Source organism: Hordeum vulgare, chromosome 5H (assembly GCF_904849725.1).
Source record: "Hordeum vulgare subsp. vulgare chromosome 5H, MorexV3_pseudomolecules_assembly, whole genome shotgun sequence".
Classification (NCBI taxonomy): Eukaryota; Viridiplantae; Streptophyta; class Magnoliopsida; order Poales; family Poaceae; genus Hordeum; species Hordeum vulgare.
In genome coordinates this window covers 526,506,030-526,533,057 of record NC_058522.1, presented here as the reverse complement: position 1 = coordinate 526,533,057, position 27,028 = coordinate 526,506,030, and the positions used below count along the sequence as shown (strand labels likewise).

The 27,028-nt window shown below is 47.3% G+C and overlaps 1 protein-coding gene across 3 annotated transcripts; it reads right to left on the bottom strand.

The window, feature by feature from the left end:
- Nucleotides 1-9,575: 9,575 nt before the first annotated feature.
- On the bottom strand, nucleotides 9,576-25,017 carry LOC123452217 (myosin-12-like). Of its 3 annotated transcripts, XM_045128830.1 has the most exons (40): nucleotides 24,550-25,017; nucleotides 24,311-24,439; nucleotides 23,927-24,070; nucleotides 23,688-23,833; nucleotides 23,433-23,589; nucleotides 23,279-23,337; nucleotides 23,034-23,193; nucleotides 22,799-22,948; nucleotides 22,592-22,728; nucleotides 22,365-22,511; nucleotides 16,324-16,425; nucleotides 16,178-16,235; nucleotides 15,990-16,091; nucleotides 15,852-15,889; nucleotides 15,526-15,652; nucleotides 15,276-15,446; nucleotides 15,070-15,201; nucleotides 14,886-14,992; nucleotides 14,737-14,797; nucleotides 14,456-14,633; nucleotides 14,140-14,345; nucleotides 13,945-14,064; nucleotides 13,762-13,860; nucleotides 13,456-13,671; nucleotides 13,221-13,360; nucleotides 13,030-13,134; nucleotides 12,820-12,934; nucleotides 12,672-12,716; nucleotides 12,501-12,566; nucleotides 12,212-12,382; nucleotides 11,954-12,109; nucleotides 11,454-11,660; nucleotides 11,226-11,372; nucleotides 11,061-11,131; nucleotides 10,829-10,928; nucleotides 10,687-10,743; nucleotides 10,543-10,599; nucleotides 10,378-10,458; nucleotides 10,095-10,177; nucleotides 9,576-9,992 (listed from the first exon to the last, which is right to left on the bottom strand). In XM_045128830.1, the coding sequence occupies exons 1-40, from the start codon at nucleotides 24,550-24,552 to the stop codon at nucleotides 9,866-9,868; spliced, it is 4,677 nt and encodes a 1,558-aa protein (XP_044984765.1). In that variant the 5' UTR covers nucleotides 24,553-25,017; the 3' UTR covers nucleotides 9,576-9,865. The 3 variants fall into 3 exon arrangements, with proteins under 3 accessions (XP_044984765.1, XP_044984766.1, XP_044984764.1); XM_045128831.1 differs by lacking the exons at nucleotides 24,311-24,439; nucleotides 24,550-25,017 and having other exon boundaries at nucleotides 23,949-24,041; XM_045128829.1 differs by lacking the exons at nucleotides 23,927-24,070; nucleotides 24,311-24,439; nucleotides 24,550-25,017 and having other exon boundaries at nucleotides 12,678-12,716; nucleotides 23,688-23,846.
- Nucleotides 25,018-27,028: the final 2,011 nt, after the last annotated feature.

Genomic DNA, 27,028 nt, shown 5'->3' with positions numbered 1-27,028 from the left:
ATTCACCACATGATATGTGTTTTGCTTGGAGCGTCATGTATTATACGAGTCTTTGCTTTTTGTTTTGTCACAATCATCCTTGCTGCACACCTTTTTGAGAAGGACATGCACTCATCGTGAATTTGTTAGAATACTCAATGAGCTTCACTTATATCTTTTGAGTTAGGCAATTTAGCTCGCATGTGCTTCACTTATATCCTTTGACCTAGATAACTTTGCTCTAGTACTTCACTTAAATCTTTTTAGAGCACGGCGGTGTCATATTTTGTAGAAATAAAAACTCTCGATCTTCACTTATACCAGTTTGAGAGTGCTCTCTCTAAGTAACTTGGTAACTGGCATGTGCTATGAAATTAGTCCTAAATATGATAGGCATCCAAAGAGGATATAATAAAAATTTCATATTCAAGTGCATTGATTAGTAAGAAAAGTTTGATTCCTCACAATTAGTTTTGAGATATGGATATGGTAATATTAGAGTTATGTCAGTAGGGTGTTGTGAATCTAGAAATACTTGCGTTGAAGTTGGTTATTCCCGTAGCATGCACGTATGGTGAACCGCTATGTTAGGAAGTCGGAGCATAATTTATTTATTGATTGTCATCCTTTGTGTGGCGGTAGGGATCGCGCGATGGTTAACACCTACCAACCCTTCCCCTAGGAGTATGCGTTTAGCACTTTGTTTCGATTACTAATGAAACTTTCGCAATAAGTATATGAGTTCTTCATGACTAATGTGAGTCCATGGATTATACTCACTCTCACCCTTCCACCATTGCTAGCCTCTCTAGTGCCGCGCAACTTTCGCCGGTGCACAAACCCACCATATACCTTCCTCAAAATAGCCACCATACCTACCTATTATGGCATTTTCATAGCCATTCCGAGATATATTGCCATGCAACTTCCACCGTTCCGTCTCATGACATGTGCCGTCACTTTCATATTGCCATTGCATGATCGTAAGATAGCTAGCGAGATGTTTCAATGTCATACGCTAAGCTAGATGGTTGCACATCCCGGTACACTGCCGGAGGCATTTCATATAGAGTCATCATTGTTCTAAGTATTGAGTTGTAAGTAAATAAAAGTGTGATGATCATTATTATTAGAGCATTGTCCCATGTGAGGAAATACTAAAAAAAAGAGGCCAAAGATGCCCACCAAAAATAAGAAAAAAAAGAGGCCAAAGAGCCCAAACAAAAAAAATTGAGAGAAAAAGAGAGAAGGTACAATGCTACTATGTTTTTCCACACTTGTGTTTCGAAATAGCACCATGCTCTTCATGATAGAGAGTCTCTTGTTTGTCACTTCCATATACTAGTGGAAATTTTCATTATATAACTTGGCTTGTATATTCCAATGATGGGCTTCCTCAAAGTTGCCCTAGGTCTTCGTGAGCAAGCAAGTTGGGTGCACACCCACTAGTTTTCTTTTTGAGCTTTCACACACTTATAGCTCTAGTGCATCCGTTGCATGGCAATCCCTACTCATTCACATTGATATCTATTGATGGGCATCTCCATAGCCCATTGATACGCCGAGTCAATGTGACCATCTTCTCCTTTTTGCCTCACAACCTCCACCACACACTATTCCACCTATAGTGCTATATACATGGCTCACGCTCATGTATTGCGTGAGTGTTAAAAAGGTTTGAGAAAGTAAGAGTGCGAAAACAATTACTTGGCCAATACCGGGGTTGTGCATGATTTAAATTCGTTGTGAGGGGATGATGGAGCATAGCGAGACTATATGATTTTGTAGGGATAACTTTCTTTGCCCTTGTTATTTCAAAATTCGCGATTACTTTGCTAGTATGCTTGAAGTATTATTGTTTTCATGTCAATAGTAAACTATTGTTTTGAATCTTATGGATCTGAACATTCATGCCACAAGAAAGAAGTTACAAAGAACAAATATGTTAGGTAGCATTCCACATCAAAAATTCGGTCTTTATCACTTCCCTACTCGAGGACGAGCAGGAGTTAAGCTTGGGGATGCTTGATACGTCTCCAATGTATCTACAATTTTTGATGGTTCCATGCTATTATCGTGTCAACTTTGGATGTTTTATATGCATGAATATGCTATTTTATATCTTTTTGGGGACTATCCTATTAACTTAGTGCCAAGTGCCAGTTTCTGTTTTTTCCGTGTTTTTGACCTTTTTCACAGAAGAATATTAAACGGAGTCCAAACGGAATAAAACATGTGGGATGATTTTTTCCATAACAGAAGATACGCAGGGGACTTGAGAACCAAGGCACGAGACCTCGTGGGAGATCACAAGACCCCTAGCCGCAGCCTAGGGGGGTGGCCGCGCCTAGCAGGCTTGTGGGCCCCACGTGGCTCCTTTGCCCTACCTCTTTCGCCTATAAATTCTCTAAAATACCGAAACCAAAGAAGAGAGCCACGAAAATACTTTTCCGACGCCGCAAGCTTCTGTCTCCGCAAGATCCCATCTAGGGACCGTTCTGGTGCCCTGCCGGAGGGGGATTCGGACACGGAGGGCTTCTTCATCAACACCATTGCCTCTCCGATGATGCGTGAGTAGTTCACCCACACACCTTCGGGTCCATAGCTAGTAGCTAGATGGCTTCTTCTCTCTCTTGGATCTTCAATACAAAGTTCTCCATGATCTTCATGGAGATCTATCCGATGTAACTTTCTTTTGCGGTGTGTTTGTCGAGATCCGATGAATTGTGGATTTATGATCAGATTATCTATGAATATTATTTGAGTCTCCTCTGATCTCTTATATGCATGATTTTGTATCCTTGTAATTCTCTTCTAGTTATGGGTTTCGTTTGGCCAACTTGATTTATAATTCTTGCAATGGGAGAAGTGCTTGGTTTTGGGTTCATACTGTGCGGTGTCCTCACCCAGTGACAGAAAGGGTAGCGATACACGCATCGTGTTGTTGCCATCAAGGGTAAAAAGATGGGGTTTATATCATATTGCATGAATCTATCCCTCTACATCATGTCATCTTGCTTAAGGCGTTACTCTGTTTGTTATGAACTCAATACACTAGATGCATGCTGGATAGCAGTCGATGTGTGGAGTAATAATAGTAGATGCAGAAAGTATCGGTCTACTTGTCTCGGACGTGATGCCTATATGTATGATCATTGCCTTAGACATCGTCATGACTTTGCGCGATTCTATCAATTGCTCGACAGTAATTCGTTCACCCACTGCAATACTTGCTATTGTGAGAGAAGCCTCTAGTGAACACTATGCCCCCTGGGTCTACTTCACATCCTATATTCAGATCTACAAAATTACTTTGTTGCACTTTTCACCTTCAGATCTCACCTTGCAAATAATCGTGAAGGGATTGACAACCCCTTTTTCGCGTTGGGTGCAAGTTTGTTTGTTTTTGCGCAGGTACATTGGTGCCTCATCTTGATACTCCTACTGGATTGATACCTTGGTTCTCAAATTGAGGGAAATACTTATCGCTACTTTGCTGCATCACCCTTTCTTCTTCACGGGAAAAACCAACGCAAGCTCAAGAGGTAGCAGCTACTGAGCATAGACTGCTTATAAACACTATAAGAAACACAATTAATTTGTGAAGAAAAAGAGTGTGCGGATTACCTTGAAGCCTTCCAACAGACCGTTGAAAGCCTCTTTTAGACCGCTATCAACGGACTGAATAGTTTTCAATACCACACTCAGCTCTTCGGGGATGGAAGAGTCATTTAACCCTCCTCCATCATAGTCGGCCACCTAGTTCGGGGTTGTTCTGTTGAGGACGGCTTTGGGTGCGGCATAGCAGTTTCCCTTCGTGGAGAAACTACTACCAAGGGCTCCGTAGATTGAGGGGCCCCTAGAATCGTCTTCGGAGGGGACCCAACATGTGCAGGTCCTCCTTCTTTTCTCGCCAGGAGGGATTCATCCTCCTAGTCCTTTTTGGTCGAGGTATCAACCTTAGCCATGATATGGTCACCCCCGACCCTAGTTTCTAGCTCTGGGGGATTCTCTCGAGATACCACCTCCCCGATCTCCTCGATGGTTGGGGGAGATGTGTTGTGCGAGTGAGTCCCGCATTCTACCAGATTGGTTGGCAAAGACCCCCCCCCCTCCAAAATCAGATCAATGGGGAAGTCATGCGGTAGGCTACAATGCGGAAAAGGGTCCTAAGTGTTAAACCACGACATCTAAAAAAGAATGATATGTTTAGATTTTTTTATAAACACATTCGCGCTTGGGGTTTCACCCTGAGGGTCCTCCGAGGGACCAGTCATAATCCATGGACCCCTCGTCGGAGTCTGGAACATCTTCAAATAGGGTCGTGGGAACCCTGCATTGCTTCTTCAGAGTGGTGAGATCTAGACCTCCCTCGGCGTCTTTGGACGCCGCTCTATTCCTCGTATGGGAGGAGTTGATCTCCTCCTCCTCCTCCTCCTCATCTTCTTCTTCCTCTCCCTCCAGATTGGAGGGAGCCAACGTCTCCTCGGACCTGGTGTTCGTGGGACCCTTGGACCGAAGACCCTCTCGGACTTTCTTCTTCTCTTTCTTCTTCTCGTCCTTCTCATTTGGATCTTTGTACGGCTTCTCGACCAGCATGGTTGCCAATAAAGGCGTCACGGGGTCTTCGGGTAAAGACGTCGGGCAGCTGATCTGTTGGGACTTCTTCAGCCAAATCTGCAAGTACGGGAGAAGGAAGAAAGCGAGCACCTTATTTAAAGGAGGAGATGAAAGCTAAGCTAAAAACATTACCGGTCCAGTAGGATTAAGGACGGAAATGCCCACGTTCTCCTCCTCGGCTCGCCAAGTCTTCTGCGGTTTGAATATTACTTTCCACAACTTCTCGTGGGTAGTGCGGAAAAGTTTTGCACACTGGTTGGGTCCTCTAGATTATAAGCCCACATCGGGCTAGCACGATGTTGGCAAGGGAGAAGGAGATGATGTAGCATCACCTAGACCACATTGGTGAGCTCGATTTTCTTCTCCATTATTGAGAGATCTTCATGGTGAGCGCCTTCACCTCCGCTGCTTCCCCCCAATCCACGGCCTTCTCCGTCCAGGACACAAGTCGGATGGGAGGACCAGATCTGAATGCCATAGGAGCTGCCCCTTCCGTGTTGCATGGCTCAGTGATATAGAACCACTCTTTCTGCCACGCCTTGACGATGTCTATGAATGTGCCCTTTGGCCATTGGACCCGAGTAAGCTTGCCAATCATCACTCCCCCGCGGTCAGCCTGCTCGCCATTAATGACTTTGGGCTTGACATTTAGAACTTTTAGCCATAGGCCGAAGTGGGGATGGTCCCATAGAAAAGCCTCACAAACGGTGATGAAGACTAAGATGTGTGTAATGGTATTCGGGGGAAGATCATGAAAGTCTCGCCCATAATAGAACATAATACCCCGAACAAAGGGGTGAAGGGGAAAACCTATACCCCGGAGGAAATGAGGAATAAAAACTACCCTCTCCCCATCCTTTGGCGTGGGGATAACTTGGTCCTTCTTCGGAGCGCGGTGGGCTATGTTCTCCCGCAGATAACCGGAGCTCTTCAGCTCCAGGATATCCTTCTCGGTGACAGAGGAGGCCTTCCACTTTCCCTTCGAGCCTGAGATGGCCATGGCCGGACTAGAGAAGGGTCCGAGGAGGTGAAGGGAAGAAGAGAACTTGGGCGCCGGAGCTTTCGAGGCTGGGAATGGCAACGGTGATGCAAGATCTGGAGTGCGTAAGGAGGCTATGGTGACAATTTTACCTTTTATGAACCGCTGAGATACCAAGAGTCCCACTACTGCGCCGTGTATTTCACCATTTCCCGATAAAATCATGCATCTATGTGCGCATGGGAAAACCCAACTCATAAACCGTATCCCTGGAAAAGAGGAACACGATTTCTGTAATGGAACATGTCAGTAAAGACGGTCTCGAACCGTGCTTCCGTAGTAGGCCATAGGCCTTGACTAGCCGTGACCTTTCATTAGAAAGGGTGTCAGGCAGAAAACATTGTTCATGGTCGAATGGTCCGCCTGGATATTAAAATTTGGTTATATGTATATATGCATGTTTGGAAAAGGGAACGTCATCGGCAACCAAACTATTGTTGGTTGAATGTAGGAAGAGGAGAACTCGCCTCGCAAGCTGAAGACTCTGCAGCTGGAGATCGAGACTACGACGTTGGAGGCCAGTTCGGGGGCTATTGAGGGAGTCCGGGACTAAGGGGTCCTCGGGCCGCTTGCTCATTTCTATGGGCCAGACTCCTGGGCCATTCTGTCATCATTAAAGTGATGTTGAATACAAGATGGATTCTTCCGAAGACTTGGCATGTAATCCAAGGCCACGTAATAATCGACATATTCCTTCCCTGGTGTAACCGACGTTGTGTAACCCTAACACCCCCTAGTATCTATGTAAACCAGGGGACCATAGTTCGTAAGATAGATTAAGCTCATTATAGTTAGGGTTTAGACCACAACATCCGATCTCGAGGTAGATCAACTCTATACTCTATGCAACCCCATCAATATAACAAGAGCATGACGTAGGGTTTTACCTCCATCAAGAGGTCCCAAACCTGGGTAAACATCATCTCCCTTGTCTCTTGTTAACCATCGATCGAAAGACCCACACTTCAGACCCCTACTCGAGATCGGCCGGTTTTGACACCGACAAAGGCCGCCTCTGGGCCTGCCAAGCCATGAGGGCGCACACACAGGGGTGGGCGTGCCATGATGGCTTGGCACAAACAGGTGCCCTCCTCTGGTACTTCTTTGCTCCAAAAATTTGTATATATTCAATATAAAATCATCATGAAGTTTCAGGTCAATTGGAGTCCAGAAAATTTCCAACATTTCCCATGGCTTTTAAGTCCGGAATTCCAGTTTTCGGCACTTCCCTCTTTGTGTAGATCTTGCAAATTAAGAGAGAAAAGGCATTAGAATTGTATGATAAAGTGGAATAATGACCAAGAACCATATAAATATCAATAAGAAATCATGATGAAAAATGGACGTATCACTCCTCTCTCTATCAAAGGAAGCGTGATGGTGCACATTTATTCAAACTAAACAAAGACTTTATTCGTAATTTAACTAAAGAGTGATAAAACATACACATGCCTTTCAAAATCCCCCAAGCCTATCATGCTAAGCTGGTTCGATTCATTTAGTCTCCTTTTTATTGATACCCGCGTTCTTTTTAGGAGGTGGAGTGGTGCCGCCGGTAAGAGCGGCAATCAAGAGTTTGTTGGAAACCTCCATGCCTATTATACGAGAACGATACACGCACACCATTTCATCTTGGTTGGCGATGATCCGCATGCTCGTGTTGAGAGCCTAATGGGTCTTAGCAGCCAACGCAGCTCCCATATCCTTGATTTGCTCAGTCATTATTTTAGTTTCAATCTTAGAATTATTGGCATGTATCTTGGTGATGGTGTCTAGGACTAGGGGGTACTCACTACGTCATATCCCAGCAAGGAGGGCCGGGCAGAGGACCCCCATGACGGTTCACTAGTGGGACACGTCTGGCAGCCCATGCCGTATACGAGGAAGATTCCACAAGACTTGGTGATCAAGACAAGGACTCCTCTCCACTGACGTATCCGGCTAGGAATCTTGATATCCTAGGCCTCCGGTATATTATATAAGCCTAGGTCAGACTAGTTGATAGATCATATTCTAGAACATTCGAGTCATACACAACAATCTTGTGGTAGATACTTGTAATATTTACCATCCCTCATATCACTACAATCAAAAGTAGGGAGTAGGGTATTATCTCTCTGAGAGAGCCCGAACCTGGGTAAAATTTTGTGTCCCTATTACCATCGCTCCAAGATACCTGACTTAGGACCCCTACCGTGAGATAGGCTGGATTTAGCACCGACACTCTGGCTAAGCATATTGTGTAGAGTTGGTTGTGCGCCTCTTTCTTGGGGGTCCAACTTGGATGCGTGCACCGATGGTGTGCAACCTACGTGCCTTGGGGTCGATCTCCTGAGACTCTCCCATCGGCTCATTGATAGTGCAGTTACTAAAAACACACTTACCCACGATGATGGAGGTGTCCTTGATGAAATCGAATCGGTTCCCGATGGTGATGACCATGAGTGATTCGATGGGGATGGCCTCCGGCTTCTTCTCTTTTTCTTCATCTGCAAACTCAAAGGGTTCTTCCTCTTCAGTCTCCTCAGAAAAATTCGTTGGGAAACTTCTCAGGACTGGGAGGTATAACCTAGCTGCGCGAATCGACGATGTGTGAGATCGATCATATCACGTATCTTCGTAGTGATCCTGGGCGTGATCGTGCATGGTAATTTTTTTGTTGCATGGCACATTCCCCTACATAGAACTCTCTCCAACATAGATGAGTGCCATCCAAGAGTCATTGAACACGTTTTGCAGTGCCTATGCTCAAGTGGTAAATTTGAACCAAAGTCACATTGGATTCAATATCCATGTAGTTTTTGTTTGCTCCACATTGGTCATGATATTTCTTGCTTGTTTCATTTCTTGCATTATGTTCATGTGTGATTTTTGCTAGACAGGATTGGTGGGTACTTTGTACCATCAAACTGGGAACAAGCCATTCACTTTGGCCCATTGTTGGGTGGAGTTGAATGGGAAACCCAAGTGGGCAACCCCCATGAAGATCCCAAGAACCTCATCAACAAGAAGATGAACAATGATAGTACAAGCTCCTACCAATCTATTGAATTGGATAACGACAATGACAAGGTGGAGAGGTGGCCGGAATTGGGACTGAGCCAAAGAGAAGTAGGCACTTGAGGGGGAAGAAATGGGAGAAAGATAGGGCCCCACATGACGTCGTGGTGAGCAAGATGTTAGCCACGTGGATGAACAAGTCCAACAAAGAGGAGGAATCAAAGAAAAAGAAGGATAAGGAGGAGAGGTGCAAGCTCTCTTAGATGCGTAAAGGGAGAGAATGAAATTCGACCGACAAAGGGTGTGTGAGCGGATGATGATTGAGAGGGGGGTGATGGGGATGGAGAAGATGGACAAATGGGAGGAACTGGAACTTGAGAAGGTAAAGACACATGCAACTATCGAGCTTGAGAAAGAAGGTGCAACTCGGGAGGATTCTAGAGGAGTCGAGGATCATGTTGGTCAATACTAGCCTCATGGATGGCCATGCCAAAGGAGTGGTTCACCAACAAAGAGAAGGAGATCGACGAGCGCTAGAAAAAGCACTTGATTTATTCGTGTATCCCTATTCATGAGTTATTGAATTTTATTTCTCGTGGATCATTTTGGTTTGTGTTGTATTATTGAATTGGTTGTGTGCCATATTGACTGAATCATCTATGTGCATGATTTGCATGAAAACGGGAGGCGCCGTTGTCCATGCGGACAAATAGGGCTTGGCCGGCTCCTGTCCACGTGTCCGCGGTCCAATTAGTCCAGTCCGATTGGACATGCTCTTATTGCAACAATGCAATGAAGGGGTGTGCCAGTCTCCTCCTAATCCGCACACACACACAGAGACGAGTCAAGAACAAAACAAGGGGACACACACTTCAGAAACTTAGAAATACCCACAAGATAGGAAGACAACCAAATGCAGCTGGCTGAAATGAGAAACTTACAATCAAAAAGTGTTGTCATTGAATTCATCAGTCGAGATAATCAACATATGTACTTTCACGAAAGAATTACAGTGTTTCCTCTTTCACGCTACCAATACCAATCAAAAGAATGCTATCGAACTCTTCTATATTTCCCTTTCTCAAAATATACATTCCACCCAAGCCAAAACTGCAAGCAAACCAAAACCCAAACTATGCAGTCCTATTTTGTTTTTTAAATCTTCACTGCCCAGGAACATCACAAAAACTGTACCTATCTGTATTTTCCTTTATATACGTAATGTAATCAATCAGTATGCTGTTGCAGAAGAAAGTGGAACTGGGAGTTCTGCCGCAGTAGTGGCGGCGGCTCCACGTCAGTTGGATTGATGTTGAGCATCAACTGCGCTATATCGTCCAAGGATATCGGTATGCTGCAATGTCGTTCATATGGGTGTTAGAACAATGGCAACTGTTGGGGTTTTCGTTATGTGCTTCCTACAGACGTTACATCTTTGTGCTGCTACTGAACATACCTTGAATCGTCGTCTAGCAAGAAAGAACTGTTTGGAGTAGTTATCGAGTCGTCGGTCGTCATTGTTCTCATGTTTCCAATTACCTGAAAACATGCCTATTTTTGTCACGAAATGGAAACCAAAATGTTGTATCTTCGTTTGCTACCACATCATGTTAATGTTTTGCATGCTCTCATTGAATCACGAAGGGGTAACCAAAATGTTGCATCTTTGTATTCTACCAGATCATGCTAATGTTTGAGAACTGAAGCACGTCTATTCTATAGCAAGCACTCTCGCGTACCTCTTGGGATAAACCTTGTGCACCATATTTATCGTCCCAGAACATCGTCCCGATGCGATATATTTGGCTGATGCTCAGAACCTGCGAAAAATATTACAAATATTTGATACTGGATGGTTTGCCAAAATTTCAAGCATTTATAACCTTGTCTTGTTCAGGACTTACAGGGCAAAGCTCAGCAGTGATTTCGTCCAATGTTTTGTGCGATTTCTGATGCAAAACCTACAATGAAAGTTCATTTAGTAGGTCGGCTGTAGACAGATGGAGCAATATCTATAACGGTCAATAAGAGCATCTTCTCAGGCATACCAGGAACCCAACCGCCTGCCTTATGTGCTGCAGTTCATCCCAAGATGTTCCTGCATACTGGATTACAGAAATACATTTTAGTATGTCGACTTTCTACTGATTACTATGTTCCTTGTTGAAATCACACATTTTTTTACTTCACCTCTTCAGTTGTCCTACAGCACCATTGCTCCAGTTCCTGTAAACCAGCCTTCAAGAATTCTCCATTACTAAAGGAGCAGCATTCACGCCGAAGTAGCAAACTGAATGAAGAAAACAAAATTTGCTATACTTCAGAACCTAACCATTTTTTGAAGCGTTTACAGATGATTTTCACATGACAGTGTGTAGTCAAAAGAGTTAAATCGAGGGAACTTCTACAAGACTAGCAGTACCTGTTGAAGAGTTGAACGTTCATAAATGCAAATACTTGACTGAATGTTTTCCTAATTATCATTGGAGGTACCTACAAATCAAAGTTGAAAAAGGAAAATCTTTAGCATATTCAGAAATTTTTATGTATTTGCTAGGAAGACAACTGAAAACAAAGCTGTACTCACATAATTATTGTTCATTGTTTCCAGTGTTTGATTCAGGCACTTAACAATGTTTTGCCAATGCACACTTGATGCTTGCCTTGATATTGCACTAGAGTGTATACTTTTCAATGATCCTCGAGATGCTCTCACACGACCAGCTCTTGGAGCCTATGAATATTGACAAATGTTAGAAAAATTGTATCGCATTATACAACGATTAGGCATGAAGATGCCTAAGCCTTGAAGTACCTGTATGCAGAGAGTCAATATTGCACTTATTTCCCTTTTCAGGCTATCTCTCATCATGCCATATATCTTCTCGACGTATGCTGTTAACTGTTGCTTGAAACGTACAGCTGGATACTTGGCCTCTATCATTGATGTAGTGTCAGCCCTTCCTACCATTCCACTATATCCGTTTGAAATACCTAATCCTGACGATGATGATCGAGCATTCTGAAAGTGCAGTTTTTGGCATATGTAAGCTCATTTCCCCCCAAATGTAGGACATTTTTGCTCCCAATTGCATAGCATGAAATCGGTAAGACATAGCAGTAGGCAGTAGCAGTTCAATACAAATAAATAAATAATGAGCACCAGGAGCCGCGTCCTGATGCCCACCAAACAGAACTCCAAGACGCAAGCTAATGTTTTATAACGTGATCACAGATCAATGGTATTAAATGAATTTGAGATCTCAATCAAGAACTTCTGTTTATTCAGAGAAAAAGTCTAGATGGAGAACTTACCTGCACCATTCTATTGAACAGGTTGCCTGTTGCGGTCCTGCTGCGGTTTGGTACTTTTGTCGATGAACTGCTAGCTTTAAGGGTATTTTGTAGAAGGTAGAGGAGGGTTGATGTTGTCGACAACCAATAAGCTAGTTCTCCAGAACTTTCAGCATTCTGTACATATATTCAGCTAGTGAGTTTCTCGACAACTTGCTTACCAACTTTCTTATGCCATTGCATAGGAAAATATGTATAGTTATTGATGGGAATTACAACCTCAACAGATGACCTAATTGTATGGATGATACGGTCAAATATGTTTGTCTTTTCTGCTTCAAACGAGTGCCAGTGAAGGAGTGATTTGTAGACAATACATGCTGCAGCTGGTCTTCTGTTGTCATATCTTCTGTCTTCAGCCAGACTTTTGATAAGGACATCATGATTTTCCTGTAAAAGAGTGAAGGTAGAATAATTGAATTTTTTTAACATGTACAATGTATGTTAATTAAATACATGAAACTTGTTCCCACAGTGAAATTATAAGAAGTTAAAAGAACAAACTTACTTGCTGTCGGTCCGTCAGCGACTGTTGTTTGCTTAAATTCTTTATTGGGGGAACAACCACCTCCTCCTGCAAGCAAAGCATATGTGAACATTAATCCGATGACCTACTTGAGTATTGTTTGTTTCTATCTTACAGTATGTTTGTGGGGTATCACTGAGTTATAGTACATACACTAACCATTTTAGGTTCTCCATGCTGGTGTCCATTCTCGAGAACCTGATGAGATTTTAACACAAATGTTAGTGAAACTTTGTACTTCTGAAATACAGTTGTAAAAGCCAAAAAATATCTTATTAAACTTCCATTAATGGAATTGTACCTTTACAACAGCTGGCTCAATCACTTCAGGAGTGACAACTGCTTGAACAGCTGGTGCAGGATTGCTGCGGAGCAACTGATTCTCTGACTCCAAGATGGCAATCTTGCTTTCCAGACTAGATAAATCATTAATTGTATTAAGTTATGATGCTTCAACGCAGGCAAGTGGTTAAGAATGGAAATACGAGGTATACATATTGTAAAATTTTACCTCTCTATTTGTTTTGTCTTGTTATCATCATCTGCTGATGCAAGCAACGATTGTTGGCGTAGAACGTGGTTTTCCGAATCCATGTTGGATAAATTTGTTTCAAGCCTGAACCATATACCAAAAATCAGTGAGTGGATATGATATGTAAAGTCGACTTTTTCCAAACTCCAAAGCTATGAACTCATTAGTACCTAGAGATCATGTCTTGAAGTTGATTAATTTTGGAGTCCCGTTCTTGTGTCTCACGTGACAATTCATCAGACTGTTTTTGAATCTCAAAAAGCTTCTTCTCAAGATCTTCAGCCTTCGTTCTAAACGCACCGAGCTCAGTCTGGATTAGAAAAAAGGATGTGAGAATTTCACTATAAAATAAAATGATGAATCTTCCTTTTGATTACAGTTGTGGAACCTATTGGGTGTTTATACCTCAAGTTCCTCATTTTGACTCGTCAACAATTCAACTTTTGCATTATCCACCACTGGCACCTCTACTATCTTCGGTGGTGCCTGTTCAATTGCTAACTTTGCAGCTTCTTTCTCATTTATAATTGCTGCATGGGCTTCCACAAGCTTTTCTTGCAGTTCTTGCAACGCAGATTGTAACTTCGTAATTTCTTGACCCTTGGCTACCTCAAGGTCAACCTACCAACATACATAATTTAGCAAACTCACTGGTGTCCAAGCAACATATTAAATTGTACAGCAGCTACTATGATAATCTAAGTGAGTTACCCTCAAATGCTTCTCAACATCCAATCTCCATGTGAGTTCCTCAACTCTCTTTTCTAGCTTATCTTTTGCTTCTTTAAGTGCACCATTATCTCTTGCTTCCTGTTACATGCTTATACTTTAGTTTACAATGCATTAAAATACACATGAATGATGTACGACTTCTCAATCTGAAATTGGACAAACCATTTTGAGCTTCCGAAGTTCCTTCCTTGCAACACGTCCCCTCCATGAGCACTGGAGAATTAGAGAAGCTCTTTTTTGCTGCTTGTAAGCAACATAGGCTTTGTGTCGACGCCATCGAGTCTGGATTCACAAAGTAGTTAAGTTTAGTTGATTACAAAATTATCTCTGTACCTTGGTTCACATAAGAATACATACCTCGATGATGATGGCCGCTTTGGTCTCCCTTCTGAATCTGTGTTCCTTACGAGCAGCCATTGCACGTAATCCTGTCTGTATTGTTATGGATGATCTGTATATTTGCAGGTAAGCTTTCCAGGCAGAATGAGTACGGGTGTGCTTCTGTATTGTAATTGCAGCAGCGACTCTTCTCATGTGCTCGAAAAGCTTTCTAGCTAGTCGTGCTGTGCCATTTCATTATAGTATGTCAGCTCAAGTCAGAACTAAGTAAGAAGTACTTATATGAGTTATATCCAAGACATGAAGTACCGAAAACGAAGCAGTGAAGAAATACCTCTCCAGAACTTCTGAGTTTGAATGGAAGCTTTTTTTAAGCTAATGAAGTCCTTTCGCATAAGATGTGTCCTTATACGCCTCTGGATAAGTCGCACAGCATTGGCCAATACTTCTGCTCTTCTAGCATCCAGCTCTGCCATTTGACCAGCTCTTAAGAATACCTTTGTTTTCCCTATCTGATAAAGAAAAGGGTATGCACAGTCAATTTCAACCTGCAAATGCATATATGGTGGATAAAGTTGTTATGTTTCACAACTTCCCATTTTCACTGTAGGTTACCTGATATCCCTTCAATCCCATTTTATCACATATTGCTGCGCAAGCTGTCTTCTCATCAGAACTGCAAAATAGTTACAGAACAAGGGAAATTGATATATTTGACTTGAGTTTCATCTCCTTATCAACTCACGTAACTTGAGCAGCCATACCTGTCCACAAGCTCTGGTGCAAGCACTCCGAACCGATCAATGAACTCATCAAATGTCCTTTTAGTCGGATAGCCAGCACAACTGATCCGGATTGCTTCCAAAACACCCTGTGCCATGAGCCATGAGCACGATGCAGTTCTCAAATAAATTCAATGTGACACAAAACATGAAAAAAAATACATACCCCACATCTCAACTGATTCAAGACATTGTCGTTCTCGAAGATGCCAGGTTTCAGTACCGTATTAGGCTTCACACATCTAATGTAGTGTGGTTCTGTTGTACTCAATGTTTCCATCAGAGCTTGTAGTTGTTGCTACACGTATTATAGAATAGAGATTAATGAGTATTCCAAGGCTAAAGAAGAAATTTAGTTCCAATATGACACACCTTAAAGCGAGTGCCGATGGAAGAGAATTTGGACTGTTTAGAACTTTCCTCTGGTAATGGAGGAAAGAGATTTGCGACGAAAGAGCACCTTGATGAATTTAGTAGAGCTTGATGTTCAGCGACCACATAATCTTTGTTCTTGTCAAGAAAATAATCGGCTTGATATGTGACCTATCAAGTAGAACAGTTTGTTCAAAGTCCTTACTGATTATAAATGTAATTATCATACTATCACCGAACTAATGCTTACATCTCCTGCGTAGTGGTTGATTGTGAAGGCAGTCCTGGCAAGTTTGGGCTTGCTAAAGCGCTTATGTGATTTGTATGTTTGATACATCTTTTGTGCAAATGTCTCGTGAGTGGACTTCGGAAACATGCTGCATCATCGATAAGCATGTCAAATAATTGCATTTGCCTTCAGTTTGCATGCGATGAAAAGTATCCTATGTATTTTTTTAAATGAAAAATAGTACAGAAAATTTTCATTGTTGCAAGTGTCATCGTGGACATAAAACTAAATCTTGAATAACTCAAAAGTCAAAAGAAACTTCATTTTTGGGTCGAAATATCATATACCATGCCTCATCCAGGAGGGCAATTATTCCTCCAGGTTTCTGCACGAAATATTTAAATGTTATTGATAAGTAAATACTTGATTCATCTATTCAAGTTCACATACAACTTATGAAGTTATGATATGCTCAGAGGCTTTACCTTCTCAATCAGGTCCAGCACATCCTGATTGTCCACAAATTCCACGTAGCTCCAATCTATCTCATCCCTTGTATACTCTTCTTGCTCCATCTTGAATACGTGCTGCCCAAGGAATAAACATATTTATGTGGATATTAAATATACATTTCAAAATCATTTTCTCTTAGCACCTATATGTCTTAACTAACCTGATTGAAGTGCTGCTGCAATTTCTCATTTGTCATGTTGATGCACAGTTGCTCAAAACTGTCAGATGAGCAGAAAGTTAATCATGTCTAGAAACTGAATATCATACTTGCACTTCTGTAGTGTGACGAAGGTACTAATGGCAAACCTGTTGACCTTGAAACTCTCAAATCCATATATATCCAGCACTCCTATTATACTTATTGCATCAGGATCTTGACCAATCGAGTTATTGATCTTATCCACAATCCTGTTAACCCAGATAAGAAAAACCTTTCTGGTTAAATGGCATACAGTAGGGATGAAAGATATTAAAGTATAAAGTGCTAAATTTATTAGTTTTTACAAAAAAAATAAAATAGGAACCAGTAGGAGCACTGCCTTTTCTGTAAGAAGAAGTTAGATATATGAACAAACAGGTGGGCATGAACATGCCAAAACCCCTAGGTAGATAACGCTCGACTACTCCTGAATAAGCACAATGCTCTGGAATCCCAGGCAGAAACCCATGCCCCACTGGACGATTTCGTTATATTACACAATGGTCGATCTCTGCGAGTTTTATTAGCATTTTACTACTGTTATGACCGGTACAACGTACCAACGGAGGAGGCCCAATGGGCAGGGTTAATTACGGGCTTAGCCCAAGTTATCTTACCTATCTTAGAGTCCAAGTTATATTAGAGTCCAAGTTATTTAGAGTCCAAGTTATTTAGAGTCCAAGTTATCTAGGGTTTAGTGGAGGCTGTCCTCCTATATAAACACATGTACCCCTTCGATATTAAGCAGACAATAAACAGTATATTCTGTTGTCGTCTCCTTCAGGAGACGGGAGCCCCAAACCCTAGCCGCCTCTCTCTCTCTCTTTCTCACGCCGCGACGGCGCCCAACCGCCGGCGCCGGCGTCCCCAACCTCGCAGCCCGCACTTCCACCCCTACAACCTACGTCCGAGACCTGGTAGAACCCTAGCCTCTACCAATTTGGTATCAAGTAGCTTGGGTTCGATGAGTTTGTCGGACCTTCCCACCACCACCGCCTTCCCCGCCACCTCGCAGCAGCCGCCGCCGCCGCACCACTCGCCGCCGCCGGCCACCTCAGGTCCGGCCGCCTCCGGTCCCGCGGCCCTGACGGCCGAACCCACCCCCGTCCTCTCCCCGGCGGAGATGTCCTCGGCGATCCGCGACCTCAACCTGGCGGTCTCGAACCTCCGGACTTTCCTCCAGGCTCCGTACGCAACCCCGCCACCACCGCCTCCGCCGGTGGCGCCCTTCGCGCCACCGCCCCCGGCCACTGTCGCGCCCCAGGGCCTGCCGATCACCCAGGTCCGGTGGCCGTCGTCGCCGTCCCCGCTACCGAAGTGGATCGACACGCCAACCTACACGACGGCGCCCCTACAGCCGACGGTGTTGCAGCCACCCGCCCCCACCTTCGGGGGGTACACTGATCCGTACGTCGGGAGATCCGTGGTGCCGTAGCACTCTCCTTCCGCCGCGCTGGGTCGTCACGAGGGCACCTACGCGGCCTCGCCACACGTGCAGCAGCCGCCCCGCTTCACCAAGCTGGAGTTCGCCACCTACGACGGCTCCGTCGACCCCCTGAACTGGCTCAATCAGTGCGACCAGTTTTTCAGGGGGCAGCGGACCATGGCGTCCGACCGCACGTGGATCGCCTCCTACCACCTCCGTGGCGCCGCCCAGACGTGGTACTACGCCCTCGAGCAGGACGAGGGCGGGATGCTTCCGTAGGAGCGCTTTCGCGACCTGTGTCTCCTCCGGTTCGGCCCCCCCATACGTGGGAGCCGCTTGGCCGAGCTCGATCGCCTTCCCTTCACCACCTCGGTGCAGGACTTCGCCGACCGCTTCCAGACGTTGGCATGCCATGCGCCTGATGTCACGGCTCGCCAACGCGCCGAGCTCTTCGTCGGCGGCCTTCCCGACCACATCCGCATCGACGTCGAGATGCGCAACCCCCAGGACCTGCAGACGGCCATGTATTACGCACGCGCATATGAGCAGCGCGCCAACGCCCTGCAGCAGGCGTTCCCGGACCGCAGCACGCGTCCCCCGACCCGCCCCGCCCCGGCGGCCGCCACCCCGACACGCCCCGCCCTGCCGGCCGCTACTGCGGCTGCCCCCGCGCCGACACGCACCTTCCAGCACTTGACGTCGGCCGAGCAGCTCGAGCGGCGCCGCAAGGGCCTGTGCTTCAACTGCGACGAGCCGTATGCGCCGGGTCATACGTGCGCCCGCCTGTTCTACTTGGAGACCGTCGACGACGCGGAGGTGGAGGCCCTCACCGCGGAGCTCGACGCCACCACACTCTTCGAGGCCAGCGTCATGACCTACGGGCCGGTCGACGCGACCGCCTTCGTCGTCTCCCTTCATGCCATGGCTGGCATCAAGACGGCAAAGACGATGCTGCTACCGGTGACGATCAACGGGGAGCGTCTCACCGCGCTCGTGGACACGGGTTCGACGCACAACTTCCTGTTCGGGGACGCCATGCGCCGCCTCGCACTCCAACCGGCGGGCTCGGAGAAGTTCAGCGTCACCGTCGCCAACGGGGACCGCCTTGCTTGCCAGGGGGTGGCGCGGCAGGTTCCCGTCCTCATCGGCGACGAGCCGTTCTCCATCGATTGCGTCGGCATCGACCTGGGCTGCTACGACTTCATCCTCGGCATCGACTTCCTGTCCACTCTCGGCCCTATCCTTTGGGACCTCGATGTGCTGTCCCTCATCTTTTGGCGCGAGGGCGGCCGTCGCGTTCAGTGGACAGGCATCGGCGGCTCCGGCGCCGTGACTCCGCAGCTCCAGTTGATGGCGGCCGCACTGGACGAGACACATCCCCTCCTGGCCGACCTCCTGCAGCAGCACAGCGACATCTTCGACGAGCCACAGGGCCTCCCTCCCGCGCGGCCCTGTGACCACCGCATCCACCTGCTGCCGGACACGGCACCTGTAGCCGTGCGTCCATACCGGTACCCTCAGCTGCAGAAAGACGAGCTCGAGCGTCAGGTGGCGGTCATGCTCGCGCAGGGCATCATTTCGACATCGCCGTTCTCCGCCCCGGTGCTCCTTGTGCGCAAGCCCGACGGCACATGGCACTTCTGCATCGACTAGCGCGCCCTCAACGCCCTGACATCCAAGGACAAGTTCCCCATCCCCGTCGTGAATGAGCTCTTGGACGAGCTACACGGAGCGCGCTTCTTCACCAAGCTCGACCTTCGTTCGGGCTACCATCAGGTGCGCATGCACCCTGACGACATTGAGAAGACGGCGTTCCGCACTCACCATGGCCACTTCGAGTTCCTGGTGATGCCGTTCGGCCTCTCCAACGCGCCGGCGACCTTCCAGGCCCTGATGAACGACGTGCTCAGCCCATACTTGTGCCGCTTTGTGATTGTTTTCTTTGATGACATTCTTATCTACAGTGCATCTTGGGCGGAGCACCTACAACATGTGGCCATCATCTTCAACGAGCTTCGAGCGCATCGTCTTCACCTCAAGCGCTCGAAGTGCTCGTTCGGCACGACCTCTGTCGCGTACCTGGGGCACGTCATCTCGGCGGACAGGGTAGCGATTGACGCGGACAAGGTCGCCGCCGTCGCCGCGTGGCCGATCCCGCGGTCACCGCGAGCACTCCGCGGCTTCTTGGGCCTCGGCGGCTACTACCGGAAGTACATCCGGGACTTCGGCCTCATCGCCGCGCCACTGACGCGTCTCCTTCGACGCGACGCCTTCTCCTGGGACGAGGAGGCGACTACGGCATTCGAGGCTCTCCAGCGGGCGCTCACGACGGGACCCGTCCTCCAGATGCCGGACTTTGATATGTCGTTCATGGTGGACTGCGACGCCTCTGGCATCGGCTTCGGCGCCGTCCTCCACCAGGGCGAGGGACCGCTCGCCTTCTTCAGCCGCCCCTTCGCCGCTCGCCATCACAAGCTCGCGGCCTATGAGCGCGAGCTTATTGGGCTGGTTCAGGCGGTGCGCCACTGGCGGCCTTATCTTTGGGGTCGGTCATTCCGTGTGCGCACGGACCACTACAGCCTCAAGTTTTTGCTGGACCAGCGCCTCTCCATAGTTCCGCAGCACCAGTGGATTAGCAAGCTCTTCGGCTTCGACTTCACCGTCGAGTACCGCCCCAGCCGTCTCAACACGGTCGCCGACGCCTTGTCCCGCCGCGACACTGAGGATGTCGCGGACGACGTCGCCATGGCTGGCACTATCATGTGCATCCGCTCTGGGCCATCTTTCGCCTTCATCGACGACATTCGCCGGGCAACTTCGACGGCCGTGGACGCGCAGGGCCTGCGCCAACGCCTTGACGCCGGCGAGCTGGACGCGCCCTGGCGCTTGGACGAGGGGCTGCTCCTACATGGCCGCCGCATCTTCGTGCCCGACCATGGCGACCTGCGCCACCAGGTCCTGACCTTGGCGCACTCTGCAGGGCACGAGGGCGTGCAGAAGACTCTCCATCGTCTCCGTGCTGATTTTTACATCCCCGGTGATGGCGCGATGGTCCGCGACTGGGTGCGGTCGTGCGTGACGTGCCAGCGGAACAAGACGGAGACACTACGACCCGCGGGTCTACTGCAGCCGCTGGACGTATCCTCCCAGGTGTGGGCGGATATTTCCATGGACTTCATCGAGGGCCTTCCCAAGGTGGGCGCCAAGTCCGTCATCCTCACGGTAGTTGACCGCTTCTCCAAGTACGCGCACTTCATCGCCCTGGGTCATCCATATACAACCGCCTCCGTGGCGCGGGCCTTCTTCGACGGCATCGTCCGCCTCCACGGTTTTCCGTCGTCCATCGTCAGCGATCGTGATCCCGTGTTCACGGGACATGTCTGGCGGGATCTCTTTCGACTGGCGGGCGTGAAGCTCCGCATGAGCACGGCATTCCACCCTCAGACAGACGGCCAATCCGAGGTGGTCAACAAGGTGATCGCCATGTACCTGCGCTGTGTTACTGGTGATCGTCCACGAGCTTGGGTGGACTGGTTGGCGTGGGCGGAGTACTGCTACAACACCTCCTATCACTCCGCCCTGCGCACCAGGCATTTCGAGGTGGTCTACGGGCGCCCACCTCCGGCGATGCTCCCTTACGAGCCTGGGACGGCTCGGTCCGAGACGGCGGGCGACTTACTCCGCACCCGCGATGACATTCTGGCTGAGGCGCGCCAGCGTCTTCTCCAAGCACGGCAGCTGGCTCGGAAGTACTACGATGCTCATCATCGCGAGGCGGAGTTCGCGGTGGGCGATTGGGTGTGGCTGCGCCTCCTCCACAGGACCACGCAGTCTCTGGACCCGCGCTCCAAGCGCAAATTGGGACCTCGCTACGCCGGTCCCTTTCGTGTGCTGGAGCGTGTCGGCACACTCGCATACCGCTTGGAGCTGCCAGCTGGTTCTCGCCTCCACGACGTCTTCCATGTCGGCTTACTGAAGGCCTACCGCGGGGACCCTCCAGCAGCGACGCCGACCCTTCCTCCTACTTCAGATGGCCGCCTCCTTCCAGCTTCCGCACAGGTGGCGAAGGTGCTGCAGGCGCAGCAGCGTCTGGCATGTCTTGGTACAGTGGACCGGCCTGCCAGAGGAGGAAGCGACTTGGGAGAAGCTCGACGATTTCCGCCAGCAGTTTCCAGATGTTCAGCTCGAGGACGAGCTGTTTGAGAAGGCGGGGAGAGATGTTATGACCGGTACAACGTACCAACGGAGGAGGCCCAATGGGCAGGGTTAATTACGGGCTTAGCCCAAGTTATCTTACCTATCTTAGAGTCCAAGTTATATTAGAGTCCAAATTAGAGTCCAAGTTATATAGGGTTTAGTGGAGGCTGTCCTCCTATATAAACACATGTACCCCTTCGATATTAAGCAGGCAATAAACAGTATATTCTGTTGTCGTCTCCCTCAGGAGACGGGAGCCCCAAACCCTAGCCGCCTCTCTCTCTCTTTCTCACGCCGCGACGGCGCCCAACCGCCGGCCCCGGCATCCCCAACCTCGCAGCCCGCACTTCCACCCCTACAACCTACGTCCGAGACCTGGTAGAACCCTAGCCTCTACCAACTACATTCATATTAATATATTTTGGTCTGTACACACATCTGGCAATCTGGTAATACTGATAAGAAGTATCACTTGATATTTTTTGCTTGTTTGATGCATTAATGAATATAATAATTCAGGCTTACCAGTCAAACAGTCGTGAATACACTGTCTTTGCCAAAGCATCACGACTCTGTAGAGCCGAATCTGGATCGAGGGGTTTTGTGATATTTCCATCAGGTGTTACAATAACACGCTGACAAAGAGAGTCTTCAAGCAACTTCTCATCACACCTAAGATAAAATATGTACTTGAGTAATACCATACAGATGCAGATCACCAAATATAAATCACTGAAAGAAATTAGACATACATTAGCAGTTCTGCCACTATTTTCAGGTGATTGATCGATTTCTCATCCCTCAACCGTGACGAATCAATTTCTTTCCCTTTGGAGAAATTAATGTTTCCTAGGTGAAGGATTGCCGCTACTACTCTGAAGATTGCATCCTTGAGCAGCGAAAGAGATTAATTAGTTCTAGCCCCAGCTCCATGCAAGTGTCGTTCTAGTGTCAAATACCTGTTCTTCTTGAGAAATTCCAACTATATCCATTGCATTTCTTGTTTCTAGATATTCTCTTGCGTCATCCACATTAGCTACTTCATAGCAGCTTGTTTGGTTCAGGTAATGAAATGATCGCGGGTTTCCCACCTTAAACCTTTTTACATCCTGTAATTAGTTAAAATCAAGAAGAAGTCTTTTGAACCATGCAGATATTGTAAGTGCTATATAGGTACTGCTTGTTAAGAATTACCTCCGGTGGTGCAGAACATAGCATGTAAAAGCAATGGTAATTCCGTTCAGGATCGGAGACCTGGCATACTCGTGATCGTTCAAGGAGGTATGTGCGAACAGCCGCACCAGATATCTTCCCATATTTGTCGAATTGGATTTCAACAAACTTACCAAAACGACTGAAAAACATCGACATGTTAAATATAAAACATAAAAAACGTTTGCTGCTGAATCATACTTCTAGTTGCTAGTTCAAGAAATCACCTGGAGTTGTTGTTCTTCACCGTCTTCGCATTACCAAATGCTTCCAGTACTGGGTTAGACTGAGTGTTGTACAAGAAACGAAAGAGTTAGTGGGACATCATTCTAGAAGGAAAAAGTGAGAAAGAAGATGAACAAAAGTGTTGTGTTTTCCAACCTCTAGAACTTGCTGCTCAACGGTTCGTCCCTCGGTTCCAGACCTTCCTCCCATGAACGCAAGGTACCTCATGAGCATCTTCGTCGTCTCTGTCTTACCAGCGCCACTCTCACCGCTCACCAATATCGACTGGCTTCCATGCTCATTGATCATTGCCCTGAAAATTATTCTCAGCAATCAAGCCATGATGAACATCAGGCACAATACATTGAACTGGCTGACTGTCCAATGCCCACAGACTGCAATCGCACACACCTGTAACAAGAATCGGCAATGGCGAAAAGATGGGGGCTGAGCTCCCCGAAGGTGGCGCCTTTGTACTGCTCCATCATGTGCACGTCGTAGAGATGGGGCAGCCTCTGGAAAGGGTTGACTGCGATCAAGATGTTCCCGGTGTACGTCTGTCATCGGATTAGTCACCAGTGTCAGACAATCAGCTGAAATGGTTCTTGACTGGGAGAGAACATCAAGATGGACTACCCTGGATTACTCACGTATATCTCGTTAAGGCCGTACCGGCAGGCAAGGTTATGCAGGACTCCCGGTTCATGGAGGTAAGCGAGCTTGGTCATGTCGTCCACTCCTGCCGGGGGCGCTTCGGTGTCTTTGGGGTATATGCTCGCGAGACTGGCCACAACCTGAACCCATTGAGGAATGATTCAAAAGCTCATGTCATAAGCAGCATACATCGATTGGCAATCGAAAGCAACAGTAACTCGCGGTGGCGGCTCCTTTGAAGCAATTTGACGAACAGTTGGTGGTCACGGTTAGTTGCTAGGACGAACTAGAGCCTGATTTGAAATCTGTGTCCTTGGCAGAACACTGGGCGGTAAAGAGCAGCGAAGAGGAAGAGAGCAGGGGACTGCGGAGTGGCTCACCGTTTTGCCATTGGTGGTGGCGACGGTGACGTCGGCGCCCTTGATCCCGGTGACCTCGCCGTCGACCCAGGCCTCGTCGGGATCCTCCAGCCACACCTGCGAGCCGACGATGATGTTGACCGGAGTCCCCTGCCGGCCCAAGAAACAGGAAACGTGTCAGCTGGGCCAAGAAACCAAACCAGCCGTCGTTCACCGGCGTGAAAGAAGCTGGCAGGAATCGAGGAAGAAAGCAGGCTGACCATGTTCACAAACTGAGTCCACGGACGACGAACTCAGCTCAGCTCGATCGCCGACGCCGGCGAATCTCCGCTCATGCGAGCACACGGGACCAAACAAGCTAAATAATACTGCTCCTACAGGCTACAGCAGCAAACAAGATCCCGCGAGCGGGAGCTGGAGTTGTCGGAACGCGCACGCGAAAGTACAACTGGAAAGGGAGTAGAAGCTAGCGATGCGACGTGAGATGGCAGGAGGAAAGCAGAGCGGAGCAGGGGAGGGGAGGGGAGGAAGGAAGGGGGGAAAAGGAATATACAAGGTGGTGGAAGCGGAGCGAGAGGGGTCGGAGTGGGGTGGCGGTCGGTCGCGGGGGCGTGAGCTGGTTCAAGCCGCCCTTTTTGGTGGGATAAGTCGGTACCGCTACGGCCACCCCGTCCCGTGACGGCGGCCGGTGGCTTCTTTCTCCTCTTCCCCGGTCCCGGCCCCGGTCCGTTTCCCCATTGGCGAATGGTGGTGATCTACCCGCCGGAGTGCCACCGAAAGCCGAAAGGGGGCGGGCGAAAAGGAGAGCCATTCCCTGGCCCCGGTGACGGCGACTAGAGCGACGGCTAGGACGTCCTCCTGCCTTGTGTTTGGAAGAAGTCGTCCAAAGTGATTATCTCAAGTTTCTATTTTTTTTGGGTTGATTTTAGTAAAAATAATAACAGGGTGAGATATCTTTATCTAGACCATCCAATCATATTTCATTACATTTTGATGGCTCTTATCCAATGGACCTGCATGATGTTGTGCTCTTCTTAATCACTTCTTGAAAATGACTCTCTTTTTCGGACGTGCAGTTTTTGCTGTTTATCCGAGCTCAAATGAGCTCGGGATTAGAAAAGTATTTTTGAATCATACACTTAGGTAAAGACGGAATTGCAGAAACCGTCAAAATTATTGAGGTCGTTTCGCATAAACTATCTACACAACATAGAGAATGCTAAACGCGGATTTTAGTTGAGCCCTTCAGCCCCATTTTTTAATACCTAGATCTCTATACCTATACTAAAAAATAAATAAAAGTATTCTTAGTTTCTTATGTTATTTGACAGAAAACTCCCTGATGTTTTTAATAATCAGCCCGCATTTTAGTTTTAAGTCTGATTTTTTACTTTTGCAGAAAACTCGGTGATAATTAGGTTAATCAACCTGCAATACATTTTTTAAGATATTCGTATCTTTTAACCTCATATTGAAATTTAACATGTTATATGTGGAGTTTCATCAGAAAACTGTGTACAATCTGAATATGATGTTATTTTACATGTTGATCATTTTTAAAATACTACTTAAAGGGAAAATTTAATTCATAGCGCATAATCCGCTTTTTTCATACGGGTACCTATCCGGATTGAGAATGAACACCTCAATAAAACCAGAGTTGAAGATGAAGAAAAAACATTTATGACAACATGCTCGTCTTGCCAAAACTTGAAAGCAAAACGCAGGTTTTTCATCTTATACCAAGAAATAGACACATTTAGATTCACAACACCCAAACACGTTGTGGAAAGAAGGACATGGGGCAACAAAAATAAGATGCCATGTGTTGAAAGAAAGAGCATGGACTCATAGTTATTGTGTTCGAGCAGTGTGGTATTTTTTTTCTTTAGTTATAACATCGCACAGACTATTTTACTACTCCCTCCGTTTTTAAATATAAGTCTTTTTAGAGATTCCACTAGTGGACTACATACAGATGTATATAGACATACTTTAATGTGTATATTCGTTCATTTTGTTTCGTATGTAGACGCCTAATGAAATCTCTTAAAAGACTTATATTTAGGAACGAAGAGAGTAGTATTCTTTTTCCTTGACAGGCGGTGCTCTGCCTTAACTTTTCATGCCAGTAGCTTAGTGGATGGTTTTTCGTTCAAACTGATAGATGTAGAAATCTGAGGGCTTATTTCCTATCCCCTCTTTCGATCAGTTTTATTGCTCTAATGTCCTCGATCGAGGCTATCTCCGTTGGTGCAGCGGCACACCTGTGGCTTCACGTCCAACTAAATTAACACTCAGAGCATCTTCAACGACGGCAGTAAAAAATATACGCCCATGAGAAATATTGATTTTAGCGCGTGCGGAACGGTTTCACACGTTTCAGTGGACGCGGGAGATTTAGGCACGCAGGAAAAAGTTGCGCGTGCGAAAAAACGACCCGGCGCGCGTTAGTTTTGACGCGTGGCGTTCGACGTGCTTTATAAATTGAGCGCCCCTCCACGCCTCTTCCCACCGCTCCGTGCCTCGCCACGTGTCCTCCCACCACTCTTTCTCATCTCTGCTCTCCTCGCCGCCGCCGCGCCATCATGCCGCCGCTCCGTCGGGGAAGTTCGAGCTACCACGGTGTCCGCGAGCGCCCCTCCTGCACCTCCTACGCCGAGATCCGCTCCAACGACATGCGCCTCGGCCTCGGCACGTTCGACACAGACGGCGAGCCTGCCCGTGCATACGACGCGG

What these genes read in the sequence shown, in the direction of transcription:
- LOC123452217 (XM_045128830.1), bottom strand. An exon ending in GCACCAGAGCTTGTGGACAG is followed by an intron (nt 14,798 to 14,885) that starts GTATGGCTGCTC and finishes ACTATTTTGCAG; the next exon opens with TTCTGATGAGAAGACAGCTT. An exon ending in CAATTAGGTCATCTGTTGAG is followed by an intron (nt 12,110 to 12,211) that starts GTTGTAATTCCC and finishes ATATATGTACAG; the next exon opens with AATGCTGAAAGTTCTGGAGA.